The sequence below is a fragment of the Mus caroli genome, chromosome 1 (assembly GCF_900094665.2).
Source record: "Mus caroli chromosome 1, CAROLI_EIJ_v1.1, whole genome shotgun sequence".
Lineage (NCBI taxonomy): Eukaryota > Metazoa > Chordata > Mammalia > Rodentia > Muridae > Mus > Mus caroli.
Genome location: NC_034570.1, coordinates 169,589,578 through 169,604,259, shown reverse-complemented (window position 1 = coordinate 169,604,259; position 14,682 = coordinate 169,589,578). Strand labels below are relative to the sequence as shown.

The window sequence follows — 14,682 nt, the reverse complement described above, 5'->3', positions numbered from 1 at the left end:
GGTTGTGAGCCACCATGTGGTTGCTGGGATTTGAACTCTGGACCTTCGGAAGAGCTGTCGGGTGCTCTTACCCACTGAGCCATCTCACCAGCCCCCCACCCTCTTTTTTATGTATGACTATGTGTGTGTATGCAGGTGCTCCCAGCCAACACCAGCCTTGTCCACATCGTATGACCATGTGTGTGCATGCTCTCAGCCAACACCAGCCTTGTCCACATCGTATGACCATGTGTGTGCTGCATGCTCTCAGCCAACACCAGCCTCATCCCCATCATAAACAGGATTTGGTTCCTGTTCCATCACCTGATGAAACACCATGACCAAGGCAACTTTAAAGGGAAGCATTTAATTTGGGAATTCAGGATTCCTGTGGGTTGTAAGAGGCCATGCCCGTCATGGGAGGGAGTATGGCAGCGGGTAGGCAGACCTGATACTGGGCAGTAGCTGAGTGCTTACACATTGAGACAACAACCACAAGGCAGAGAGAGAGACAACTGGGATGATGGGGCTTTTGAAACCTCAAAGCCCACCACAAGCGACACACCTCCTAACCCCATACAGTTCCATCAGCTGGGGCCCAAGCATTCACAGTGGATAAAAAGCGCTGTGCAAAGCCTGGTGACATGTTTGATCCCTAGAGCCCACTGTAGAAGGAGAAAAACAATTCCTAAGTTACCCTCTGATCTCCACACACACCATGGCAAGCACACACATGCCACACATATATATCATACATATACATGCACACATATACATGCACATATATACATCATACGTTATACATCATACACATAGTAGAATGAAATATAAAAATGGCTTTCCTAGGTCCTTGAAACGCCTGGGCATAAGTGACTTCTCCTATCCGTGCACCTGTTCCCACAGAATACTCAGGACTTCCTTGATGCTTGCCCTGAGCTACCTGCTCTCCTGTCATGCCTCTCATGGCCACAGTGGACAGTTTTCCTTGGATCTGTCAGGCAGTCTGGATGCTGTTCCTCAGGCCAGATGATGGGTGACAGACACTACTTGCCTCTCAGCTCCATTTCTTCTCACAGAAGCACCATTCCCATATGCCAGGGCATGCTCACCTGAGGTGAGGCTCTCAGGAACACTTGTTTAAGAGAGTTTGCTAGCTGTTTAGGAATGCTGCTACAAAGTCCCGATCTCTGTCTCTAACGTCACATTCTACACCCTCATAGTCACAGAAGAGCAAGAATCAGCTCTCATGTCCTTCAATTCCAAGCTCCTCCCTACTCCCTTCCAGGGTTCTGATACCCACATCCTGCTGCGTCAACGAGGTGGTGGCTCCACCCGATCCCTCTCCCGTTGTCACCCACTGCATGAAGCTGGACATGGTTTTTCCTTGGCAGCCCAGCCTTCCATTTCCCTAGCATTGTGCGTGTTGTAAGTCTTCTGATTCTTTAGCTCTTTCCCCCGTAGCCGTCGGCCATTGGTGGTCATCCAGCCCACAGCAACAACACCACCACAGTGGCAAGGCACTCCTTGCCCCTTTGACAGTGGTACAAGTAGCATTTGGCAAACAGCTCAAAAACCTGCAATGCCTTCAGAATATATGTGTATTCATTAGGAGGGTCACAGTACCTACCATACAGGGCACGCTTCCCACACAGAATTATATATCCAACGTATGTGGCCTCTTACTCTGGCTTCTCTTGTCCATGTCCTCAGTTTTCTGGTTGGCTTGCCAGTTGTTCCAAAAAAAAAAAAAATCTACTCCCAATAAATGGGGTGCCATGACACAAAAGGAAGTGGTAGAGACTGGGGTTGCAGAGTGAGCCCTCCTAGCAGAAGCCTAGCCTTGGCAGATCCTACCACTAAGGTCAAAGAAGAGGGCTTATAAATCAGTCTTTCTCACTGCCTATACTGTGATGAGACCCTGTGACCAAGGTAACTGAAAAAGGAAAGCATTGCTCATAACTGGAAGCTTACTTACAGTTTCAGAGGGTTCAGTCCATGACCATCATGATGAGGAGTATGGCAGCAGGTAAGCAGGCATGTATCTCGAGCAATAGCTGAGCGCTGACATCTTACTGGCGAGCTAGAAGCAGAGAAGCAGAAACTGAGTTTGGAGTGGGGATGGTCTCGTTGGAGGAGGTGTGTCACTGGGGACATATCAAAAGCCCCTGGCATACCGAGAGAGAGAGAGAGAGAGAGAGAGAGAGAGAGAGAGAGAGAGAGAGAGAGAGAGAGAGTCTTACTTTGAAACTTCCAATCCCACCCCTAGTGACACACCTCTTCCATCAAGACCACGCCTAATCCTATACAGTTCCACCAACTGGAAAACAAAAATTCAAATATAAGCCTGTGGGGGCCATTCTCACTCAAACCACTACAAGTGGTCAGGACAAGAGGCTTCATCCAGCAAGAATGCACTATGATTCAGAATTTATAACCTGACTACAGAGAGAAAAGAACTCTGGAAGCCAGTGTGTGATCTCCATGCATTCCGGAAGCGTCACCATCCGAGACCCTAAGAACGAAGAGCGTGTGAAGACCTTCACCTTTGACCTGACATATTGGTCTCACGATGGCTTTCAAAAGGATGAAGATGGTGTCCTTATTCCATCTGATCCAGCTAGTAAATTCGCAGGCCAGGTAGGTCGCTTAGAAATGTCCGTGGTAGATTCTGTACTTTGTTTCCTTGTCTAACGTGACTGGCATTAGACACTTCAGTGTTGTCCATGCCAGAGCAGAGAGACGACTCCGTTGCTGAAACTCTTGCCGCCTGAGCAGGAGGAGGAGCTGCAGTTGGGACACTCAGAAGCCATGTGAATGCCAGGCCTTGCTCCTTGGGTTACAGTGCTTTTAAGAAGCAAGAGCTAGCAGGAGAGACTCTGGCCACTAGCTTGTCCTTGATGGAAATGTGGGGACCCCTGCCCCTCTTCTCTCGCTGTGCTTTCTAGCAATCAGGAGATGGCTAAGTCTCTGTCCTTCACTTCTGCCATGACACATTGTATCATCTTGGAACTACAGCGATGGGGCTAATTGAGCATGAGCTGAACTCACGATCTCAAGCCAGTTTTCCCCTTTGTAAACTGATTTTCTCTTGTCGTTTAACAATGAGAAGCTGGCTAAAGCAGTGAAGCACAGTGAAGGGGGTCCTTTCCTCTGTTTGCTCATAGAACGGTGAGTGGCATGAAACTTGAAATGTAACTAGGAGATGTACCATATTTGTTTTTAGCTTGCAGATGATACCCAAAATATGTCCCAGTAGTAGATTGCACCACTAAAATTTTTATAAAATGACTCTATTCCCTACCTAAGATTTAACAACATTTTATATTATTTGAAAATTTCAATTTATTGATGACAAAGGCTGGTGAGATGGAACCCCCGCCATGCCTGAGGACCTGAATTCAATCCCTGGGACCAACGTGGTAGAAGGAGAAAAACAGCTCCCACAAATTGCCTCTGAATTCTGCACGTGCACACACAAATTCGCACATGAACACAAAATAAATAAACTAAAATGTAATTTAAAAAAATTTTAACTGAGAACAACAAAAATCTCTAAATTTTGAGTAGTGTTAAGTAGAAAGGACAACACAATTGCTAAACTTGGCAATCACTCCTGAGGTTGACCGAATTGCTTGGAAATAACTGTAGACTGAGCTAGACAGAGTATGCACAGTGGGTAGCACCACTGGCTCATCTAGCAGAGGAGCTGAGCTTGGACCCCAGCATCTGTGTTGAATGGCTCACAGTCCCCTGTAACTCCAGGCACACACACACACACACACACACACACACACACAAAACCCTCTTTTAAAAAGCTGCAGATAGGGCTGGAGAGATGGCTCAGCGGTTAAGAGCACTGGATGCTCTTCCAGAGGTCCTGAGTTCAATTCCCAGCAACCACATGGTGGCTCACACCATCTGTAATGGGATCTGATGCCCTCTTCTGGTGTGTCTGAAGACAGCTACAGTGTACTCATATAAATGAAATAAATAATTATTTTTTAAAAAGCTGCAGATAACTTCATTCAAATACATTTTGAATAAAAAGTATACACACAGTGTTCTTGAAAACTATAAGCCCAATTCCGTTAATCCTAGCGACCACAGAATCCTGACAGTACAGTGAACCTTTATTACCTTTGTTTGCTTGGTTTGTTTGTTTGATACAGCATCTCGTTATTTAGCCCTGGCTAGCCTAGAACTTACCATATGGACCAGGCTGGCCTCAAACTCAGAGATTCTCTGCCCCTGCCTCTCAGATGCTGGTATTAAAGGCATGTGGCTTTTTAGTCCTTTCTATAAGAAATAAATAGTATTAAAATTGGTTATTGTAACGTTTCCCTTAGTAAATCAGACTGTGTTGGTGTGTGTTTCTTTCTCAGAATTAAAAATAATACAAATGCCAGGCGTGGTGGCGCACGCCTTTAATCCCAGCACTCGGGAGGCAGAGGCAGGCGGATTTCTGAGTTCGAGGCCAGCCTGGTCTACAAAGTGAATTCCAAGACAGCCAAGGCTACACAGAGAAACCCTGTCTCAAAAAAGAAAAAAAAAAAGAAAGGAAGAAAATACAAGTTCTCTGGATGTGTATATTCTAACAAATGGTCCCAGGATGCTCCCTGTTTTACCTTTTGAGAGCTATTGCTTGTGACCAACTTGGAAAGGAGCCAGGCCACACCCTGTCTTTTGAACAATCATGGGCACAGTATTATTTGATTCTACTTTAAAAAAATGTTTACTCAACAGGTGGTGGTGGCTCACACTTTTAATCACAGTACTTGGGAGGCAATGAGAGGAGGATCTCTGAGTGTTCGAGGCCAGCCAACCTGGTCTACAAATGGAGTCCAGAACAGTCAGGGCTCTCTTACACAGAGAAACCCTGTCTCGAAAAACAAGCAAGCAAACAAACAAAAAGTTTCCATTTTTTTTCCCTGTTTCTATCTCCCAAAGAACTCTACCACCATGCCTGGTTTTAAAAGTTTGTTGTTGTTGTTGTTGTTGTTGTTGAATATATTTCTAGGCGCTGGAGAGGTAGCTTAGTTGCTAAGAGCATTGGCTGCTCTTCTTCAGAACCGGGGTTCAGTCTCAGCAGCCACCTGATGGCTCACAGCTGTCTGTGACTAAGGTTCTATGGTATCGGATGGCCTCGTCGGGTCTCCAAGGACACCAGGTGGCACATATGTGGTGTCTAAACATACATGTAGGCAAAATACCCATGTACATAAAATGATACAAATTTAAACACACTTTATGAGATATTTTTATTAATTTTTTTAGAATCTCACACATGCATACATTATATTTTTATGGTACTCACCCCTTACTCCTCTGCCTAAACTTCTCCTAGGTCCATCCACACCCCACTCACTCTCCAGCTCTCTCCTCATTTATTTATTTATTTATTTATTTACTGACTCCCCCAGAGACAAGTTCTAGCTATCCATATGTTCAGGAGTGTGGGGCCTGGCTGGAGCCTCTCCACTTACCAGGGGTCACACCCTCAAAGAGAATTGTCTTCCCCTAGAATCCATCCACTGTCAGTATGCTCTGCTGTGCGTGCGGCTCTTGAGCCCCTCCCGCTCTGTGCTGGAGTAGGGACTGGCCTGTTGTGCAGGTCTGGGTCTATGAAATGAGTGTAGTGGTCCTTCTTGGGTCCTTCCTGACGTCTGGTCACTGAGCCTTGAGGGCAGGGTCGTTTCTTAGAGTGTATGCATTAGGCCGCTTTCTGTTTGTATAAAAAGCACCTGTGACAACCCACTTTGAATCAAGACTTCAGCGTTGTAGGCCAATACATTTTCAGCCTGTGGTGAAGTAATGCATTACATTACAGCAGTGTGGCGGGGGGGGGGGGGGGCTATAGATTTCATAACAGAAAAAAATGAAAGACAGAAAAAGACTAGGGTGTTTCCACAGCCTCCCAACGCTACCAACCTGGAAGCTAAACCTTTGACACATGGACTGTTGTTGGGTGGCACCCTGGATACAAACTGTGGTTCTGTGGAGGGGGCTGTGTTGCGTCAGTGTGTGCACAAGTGCATATGTGTGTTGAAGAAACTTTCAGGAGAGCCGCCGCCACTGGTGACATTCAATGGTATCTTTCTAGAGCGATGTCTTCCATGATATCGGAAGGGGAATTCTAGACAGTGCCTGGCGAGGCTACAACGCTACTCTCCTGGCCTATGGCCAGACAGGCTCTGGAAAAAGCTACTCCATGACTGGCTTTGGCACAGACAAGGGTCTTATCCCAAGAGTGTGTGAAGAGCTCTTCCAAACTATTGAGAAGCAAAAGGGAAATCTAGAACCCCAGGTATGCCTTAGTTATTCTAGATTCCCTTCTCCTGGGAATTTTACCTACTCTTTTCCTTTTTCTTTCTTTTTTTTTTTTTAAGATTTATTTATTCATTATATGTAAGTACACTGTAGCTGTCTTCAGACACTTTTTCTTCTCTCTCCAGCCCCACTCACTCGCTCTGGCCCAAAGATTTATTTATTACATGTAAGTACATTGTAGCTGTCTTCAGACACACCAGAAGAGAGCGTCAGATCTCATTACAGGTGGTTGTGAGCCACCATGTGGTTCCTGGGATTTGAACTCAGGACCTTCAGAAAAGCAGCCAGTGCTCTTAACCGCTGAGCCATCTTTCCAGCCCGAATTTCACCTTTTCATTTTCCACATGTGGAAGGGCACCATCGACTGTATTTTCAGGTTTATGTGTGTGTCCTAAAATAGGCAAATATTTATATACTGTATTATGTCATAGACGGTGCTGGGAGTTGGACCCACCCTGGTTTGGGCATAAGCACGCGCTCAATCTCTGAAGTTCACCCAGGTGCCAAGGGCGGGTCTTATTGTCCCTGGCGCAGGTGCCTCCGGAGCAAACTTTGAATCCACTGAATGTCCGTGGCCATCACTAGTGTGACTAGCTCCAAAACATGACAGTAAAATGTCAGCAAACACCCCCAGGCACAGTCCTTGCTCTAGATGGCAGCAGAGATCAGACAAAACACAAGGAGACAAGACCCTGCGCCGCTTGGTGCAGAGGAGGGGTATTTTTTGTTGTTACCTGTTTTGACCAACTGTTGGTTGAATCCATACATATAGAACCAACCTATGGTTTGGTAGTGAGATCCCATTCTAGAAACTTCTGGATTACCTGGGTTAGTAGGTAGGTGACGTATGTGCAATGAGTCATTTCTATAAAGCCCTTCCTAAAACCCTCCCACAGCACTGAGTGGCAGAACCCGCCTCCTCTCCCCCTTCCGTCCCCCTCCCGTCTTCCTCCCATCCCCTTCCTCTTCCCCTCTCCTTCCAATCTCATTAGTCTTCCTGCCTTAGCCTCCTGAGTGCTGGAATACAGTCCCTGTATGGTGTCCGTTTTGTTGTTTGTTGTTTGTTTGTTTTGGATCTCTTATGTGAGTATATACATGTGTAAGTGATACAAAGGTACGTGCACACATGTCTGTACAGATAGGTGTACATGCCTCTGTGCACACTTGTGGAGACCTGAGGAGGACTCCGATGGAGGACCTCCATCACTCTCCACCTTGGTCCCTTGAGAAGAGGATCTCACGGAACCTGGAGTTCCCTGGTTTTTAGCTAGACTGGCCGGCAGCAAGCCAAGCGCGCCACCTATCGGCAGCCCCCACAATTACAGGTGAGCGCAGGCAGCCCTGGCTTTTTCTGTGGGTGCTGGGATCCAAGCTCAGGTCCTCCTGCTTGAGCTATGCCTCCCCAGACGATTTTGTGTCTTTTTATAAAATTCATTAAGAACCATGCAGTGTGACACATTTATAGAGTATGTTAGTGTTTCCCTGTTATGTCTCCAGGACAATATTGACTCATTACTCTCTCTACAGGTTATGTTTAGCATGCTGGAAATCTACAATGAACAGGTAACGTGCTCTCTCTCTGTTTCTCTGTCTCTTTCTCTGTCTCTCTCTCTGTCTGTGTGTGTGTGTGTGTGTGTGTGTGTGTCTGTTTCTGTCTGTCTGCCTGTCTCCCTCCCCAGCCTCCTCTTCGGAGAATCAAACCCAGGTCCTCGCACTCACTGGACACAGGCTTTACCACTGAGCCACATCCGTCCTGAGAGCCCATGCTCCGACACACATACCTGAGTGACTTCATGTATTACTAACACCAAGGACTCTGGCTGCCTGTCATTCTGTAATGCATGTGCCCCCCTTTTCCCCCCTCGTCCCACTGCCTCTCCAGCACCATCTCAAATCCCTTGTTCTTCACACTGTATGCTTTAGCCACATAGCAGCTGTTTTAGTTACTGTCTGTTGCTGTGGTAAAACACCATAGCCAGGACAATAAATAGAAGAAAGGGTTTCTTTGAAGCTTATAGTTCTGGAGGGTTAGAGTCTGTTACTATTGTGTCAGGGAGCGTGGCAGAAGGAGGCAGACACGGTGCTGGGGCAGCCGCTGAGAGCTCGCATCTGAACCCACCAACAGAAAGCAGAGCCCCTGGGGAAGTCAAAGCCTAGTCCAGTGACACACCTTCTCCCACCTCCTACTCCTACCCAGATGGTTCCACCAGCTGGGGACCAGCTAGCCAATATCCAAACATAGAAGCCTGTGGAGGCCACACATGGATCAGGGGGAAGTTCTCACAGCACTCTGAGAAACTCAGACAGGGGGTTCTTAAGATAATTAAGCTGCAATTCTAAAAATAACTGCTCAACTTAAAAGTTAGGTTTTTGGGAGCTGGCAGGACGGCTCAGAGGATGTAGCTGCTTGTTGCCAAGTCTGGCGACCTGAGTTCAATCTCCTGAACCCACGTAAGGGTGGAAAGAGAGAACAACGCCTCAAAATTGTCCTCCGACCTCCACACAGTGTTGAAACACTTAACTCAGGTATAAGGTTGTCCGGTCCCTACAGAAACTCAGCATTCGACTACATCAGGCATATTTACAGAGCATCTAAAATTCCGCAGGCAGTGATCTAACAAGGAAAGAGGTGAAGTCCACCTTAAACACGACCCCATCCCTTCTTCTTTTTCCTCCCACAGATCAGGGATTTGCTGTCTAGAACCAAAGCTCCCGGAGGGTTAAGAGTCAGGGAGGATCAACAGCTGGGGTTTTTTGTGGAAGGTCTGAAGTGGGTGCCTTGTGAGAATTATGCACAAATTGAAAAGCTGGTGGAGCAAGGATCAAAAATCAGGATGACAGCGTCCACCAACATGAACGCCAGCAGCAGCCGATCCCACATGCTAATCGCCATCCAGTTCAAGCAGGTGGGACCCTTCTCTGCCACAGGCTCCCAGGGGCCGAGTGGGGGTGGTGCAGTGAATCCTTCTAGAGTGGACCAGTGGGCTGAGGTAACGGCTTCCAACCATAGACCATGGAAAGAGGTGAGAGCTTTGCTCTCCCTATCTACCCCTCAATTAGGCTGTCCCGTTACTTGTGGTGAAACTGTCTTACGAGTAATAAGCCCTCAGAGTGCCCACAGGACAAGGCTGGTTGGTTTTCCTCAAGTAAATTCTACACTTTGAGGAATGAATTTTGAGTTGGTAAGGGTCATGAGCCCCTGTGATATAAGTGGAGAATTTAGATTAGCAGGTCCATGGTCACCAGTCTGAGGGCCAGACATGAGCCAAGGGCATAGCCAGTTGCTAAAGCCCTTCCTAAGATTCTGTCTAAGATGAATGTTTGGAAATCCCTGTAACACCCACTAACTAAAACCTCTGATAAACAAGAGAGGATTTATCTTTTCCAGTCTCCTTGATGGGAGTCAGGACATCGCTAAGTAACATCCCAAAGTTGTTCTAGAAGCATTGCTCCTATATCCTGGGCGAATGCTGCAACCAGCTGTGATTCCACATGCCTTTTCCATGCTGGACCAGCAATGGAGGAAACCATCATGTTCACACCGGGAACAGAGGAGATTATCTTTCCAACCCTCAGTTTCCTCTTCTGTAAAATGGGCTGATAGCTCTGTTCTCAGGCATGTTGGGAGGCTGAAATGAAGTACTGCCTTTTGAAGAGGAAGATAAAGCTCTCGCTGTGCAAGCAGGAGGGCCAGGGTTCAAGTCCCCAGTTGCTACATGAAGAGTGAGGCGTGTTCTTCTAATCCTAGCATCGAGGAAGCAGAGACAGGAGGATCACGGAGGCTTAGATGTGTGTATAAGTGTGTATGCGTGTATGGAGCAGTTGAGGAAGAAATCCGATAGCAACTCCCATCTTCTGCATGGACACTCATGACTCATGCATGTGTACCTGTGTATGCACACACATACAAGCGTATATGAGAACATGCATGCACAAATATGCACATGTACAGAAACACAGACAGAGAGAGAACAAGAGAGAGGGAAAGAGAGAGGGGGAGAGAGAGGGAGGGGGAATTTTGTACATTTTAAGTGCCTTTCCCTGGATGAACCTTATCACGTTAGTATAATGCACTTACTGCACATGTGGTTCTCCCTGTTATTTGAAGTTCTTATTTTAGGGTCATGGGGAATCTCTGTGAGTTGGAAGCCAGCCTGGTTTACACAGTAAGTTCCAGGACAGCCAGGGCTACACTGAGATACTCTGTCTCAAAAACAAAACAAAACAAAACAAAACAAAACAAAACAAAACAACAATGAAACAAAATGCTTGTCCAATGCTTGCTGTCCACTATGTCTCTGCAAAAGAGCTTTGCAGAACTGGAGAGGGGCGGTGGGACATTTGGACCTGGGAGGGTAGCACTGCCCCTATCAACTGTCCCTGCACAAGGACAGACCCTCAGTGCCAACTGTCATTGGGGTCTACTATTTTTGGAGCCTGAGTTAACACCTTAATTGTAAGCTTGTGGACCAGTCTGTCTCCTGGGCTTCAACCTAACAGCCTGAGGTATCGTGTCTCTACAGGTTTTCCTGGACACAGCTCTCACCAAACAGTCCAGCATCAACATGGTAGACTTGGCGGGAAGCGAGAGGCAGAGGTCATCAGGGTCTGAAGGAGACCGTCTGAGGGAAGGATCGAGGGTCAATTTAAGCCTAACCAGTTTAGGGAACGTCATCAGGTATGTGATGAGCGTGCAGATACTCATAGAAGCCACTCTTCTATTGTTCTGAAGAGACACCACGACCAAGGCAACTTAGAGAAGACATAGTTTATTGGGCACTTATGGTTTCAGAGGATAAGACCATGACCATAATGGCAGGGAACATGGCAGCAGACAGACAGGCATGGCACTGGAGCAGCCACTGAGACTCACATTTTGATCTAGAAACAGGAGGTTGAAAGAGCTAACCTGAAATGGTGTGGGCTTTTGAAACCTCAAAGCTAACCCCCATTGACACACCTCCTACAAGACCTCCTAATCCATCCCAGTTCCACCAAATGGGGACCAAGCATTTAAACATATGAGCCCTGGGGACAATTCTCATTCAAACCAACACAACATAACATTAACAATGACATTAAAGAGCCACTGGTGATGCTCCAGTTCTGTAGTGAGCCCAAGACCTGGATCTCATCCCCAGCTCCAAAACCTACCAAGGTAAAAGAAAGAAGATTAAATTAATAATAACCTTTATTTCGCGACTCATTGGCACCAGCGGCTCATGCCCTGCCCTCCTGTATATTTAAAACTAGTTATTAATTAACGCCGAACAAAATAACACAAATAAAATAAGTATTCACCCGACTGACACAAGGACTAAGTCAGTGCAGAATTCTTTCCCTCCTCTCCTCTTGGAGGCTCTACCCCTCTACCCCTCCCCCAACACTGTTCCTCCTTTCTTTCTTTTTGTTTTCTTCTTCTGTTCTTGGGCACACCTGTGAGTGGATATGTGTGCACATGTGCACGCCTATGTGCAGAGACCAGAGATGTAGGGTGCCTTCCTCAACTCTCTCCACTGTATTTACTGAGGCGCGGTTTCTCAGGGAAGACAGAGCTGGCTGGTTCAGCGAGTCTAGCTAAGCAGATTCCCAGGGGTCCCTGGGGAGATTCCTTGTCTCCACCCCACAAGCTCTGCGGTGCTGCCACACCTGGCTTTTAGGTGGGTGCTGTAATCTGTACTCCACTCTCCACACTTCATCCAGCGAGCATCCTCCAGCCCTCTCCTATCTTGTTTAATCACATGAACATTAGTGCATAGATAGGGCACATTTTTCTAAAACTTTTTTATTGATTCTTTGTGAATTTTACATCATGCACCCCAGTTCCATTCATCTCCCCATCCCTTCATATCCACCCGATGTCTTTGCAGCCTCCCAACAAAACAAAACAAAACAAAACAAAACAAAACAAAACAAAACAAAAATCTCACTGTGGAAGCTTTGGTGACCCACAGCCATTCCGCTCTGTCCACACATCTTGCAGAGGTTCCTAGCCACGAGTCGTTGGTCTGGTTCGAGGCCTCTGGCTTCTCCTACATCAATACTGGATCTTCATCCGGACTCTTGGTTATCCTGTTGTTGCCCTGTCCCTTGGAGATTTTGCAGCTTTGGATCTGCAGGACTGGCCTTCCACACTGTTCAGCAGTTCATAGACGAGGAGATAGATGTTGGGGTGGGCTAGCTCAAAGCCCTGGATCTGGGCATGGGAGGTGGCTGAGCTGGTCAGCCCACCAGCTTTTCCACATCCATACCACCAGGGTGAGCACTGGGGCATCCAGCACTGCCCCGGCTAGCTCACCCAATGCTGCAGCCAGCAACTGGCAAGGCCAGATCGCCTGCTTTTATGCTTTGGGGGCTGGCTCACCCTCCCCTATGCCACCTGGACCAGCCCTACTGTGCTGCCAGGTACAGGATCTGATCCTGCTCTTCTGAGTGCTGGTGGCAAGACTTCATGTAAAAGATAAGGTGCTATATTTTCTTCTCAGAGTAACTTTAAAAAAAAAAAAACTCATTAATTAAGGTATAGATCACAGTGACATACGTAAATGTTTGTTTTGTTTTTAGTTTTGAAGTACATAAATCTTGAATTTTCTATTCAATGAATTAATATATACATGTTCACACACACTCACAGTTTAATTACCACCCATGTCAAAATATTTGAGACTTTCCGAAATCACTAGTCTCTATCACACCCCTGCCCACTGGAACACAGACACACAAATATACACCCCCGTTGAAACACACTCCCTCCCTATTGTCACACCACCAAAACAAGCTGACTTTTACTGTCAGATTAATCTTTGCTTAATACTTTTGAGTTTTATAATTTAAAGCATTTTTAAATTATGTGTATGTCTGTGGGTTTTGTTTTGTTTTGTTTTGTTTTCAAGACAGGGTTTCTCTGTAGCCCTGGCTGTCCTGGAATTCACTTTGTAGACCAGGCTGGCCTCAAACTCAGAAATCCGCCTACCTCTGCCTCCCAAATTCTGGGATTAAAGGCATGAACCACCACACCCAGCACTTGTATGTCTGTCTGTGTTTATGAGTGTGGATATGCGCACATGAGTGCAGGTACCTGTGGAGGCCAGAAGAGGGCGTCAGATGCCCTGGAGCTGGAGTTACAGGCAGTGGTGAGCTCCTTATGCGGTTCAAACTGGAGTTCTCTGCATGCTCTTCAGCTTGGTGCCTTCTCTGCAGTCGCTGTCTTTTGTGCAAATGAGGCAGTGTACACAAGGTCTCTGGCTTATGTCCTTTCTTGCTTGGGGACTCTTGCACGAGTATCTGCTGTTCTGTGTTACTGTAATTTTACAGGGTGTATTGGCTTCTTCTCCCTGACATGAAGCCGCGTCAGAGAGGAAGGATTTAGCTTTACTCGTGGTTTTTGAGTGAGGAAAAGCATGGTGACTCGTTGGAGGGAGATTGAGCAGGGGTACAGGGATGGGGGTGGGGTGGGGGTGTGGCTTACCTGCCGGGATGGAGGGTGCTTATCCACAGAGCGGAGCAATTTACTCACAGGGTTAAGAGGTTAAGAGGGTTAAGAGGTTAAGCTTACCCACAGGGTGGCCTTCAAACCACAACACAGGTTCCCAGCAGGGATGCATGAGGTGAGCCATCTCTAGCTTACCCCTGGGGAAGCAATTTCTTTTTTTTTTCTTTTTTTTTTTGGGGGGGGGGAAGCAATTTCGCTCTTACTCCTCCCACTGATTGTTTTATTTTCTGCTTTCACCCAGTGCTCTGGCCGACTTAGCCATGGGGAAGAAAGTTCTGCATATCCCCTACAGGGATTCCGTTCTGACCAAACTGCTCCAGTCAGCCCTGGGCGGAAACAGCCGGACAACACTGGTAAGATCATTCTTAAAACAGGTGACGTTGCTCAGCTCTTAGTGTTCTATGGCTGAAATCACTCTCAATACATACAGGACTTATGGCTTGGCCCCGCCCTCAATGCCTGTCCACTGCGGTGTGGGACAAGGCTTCCACGATATTAAATATTTTATTTATTCTTTGCAGCAGCTTTTGGGTATGGTACATGGAATATACATTGCTTTCCATTTTGTCTCTGTTTTGTGATGGGGATAGAAAAGCAGGACCTATCATATGCCAGATAAATGCCCTACCACTGAGCCAGCCCTCCAGCCTAGAATATTATTTATAATTATTTTTGCTATAAGAACAAAATTAATAATCGTTCCGGCTGGATGATGGTGGTACATGCCTTTGATCTTGGTACTCAGGAGACAGAGGCAAGCAGATCTCTGTGAGTCCCAGGCCATTTTGATCTACAGAGGGAGTTTCAGGACAGCCAAGACTACACAGAGAAACCCTGCCTCCAAAAATAAATAAAAGAGAGAGAGAGAGAGAGAGAGAGAGAGG

At 46.8% G+C, this 14,682-nt stretch overlaps 1 protein-coding gene across 1 annotated transcript in view; it reads left to right on the top strand.

Annotated features, from left to right (window-relative positions):
- LOC110304409 (kinesin-like protein KIF28P) overlaps positions 1 to 14,682 on the top strand; it is a 50,489-nt gene that overhangs the window by 2,968 nt on the left and 32,839 nt on the right. Inside the window, exons 2-7 of the mRNA XM_021175827.2 lie at positions 2,425 to 2,616; positions 6,080 to 6,283; positions 7,834 to 7,869; positions 8,988 to 9,212; positions 10,830 to 10,984; positions 14,040 to 14,151. Of these exons, the coding sequence (XP_021031486.1) occupies positions 2,425 to 2,616; positions 6,080 to 6,283; positions 7,834 to 7,869; positions 8,988 to 9,212; positions 10,830 to 10,984; positions 14,040 to 14,151 (924 nt within the window). The remainder of the gene's footprint in view (positions 1 to 2,424; positions 2,617 to 6,079; positions 6,284 to 7,833; positions 7,870 to 8,987; positions 9,213 to 10,829; positions 10,985 to 14,039; positions 14,152 to 14,682) is intronic.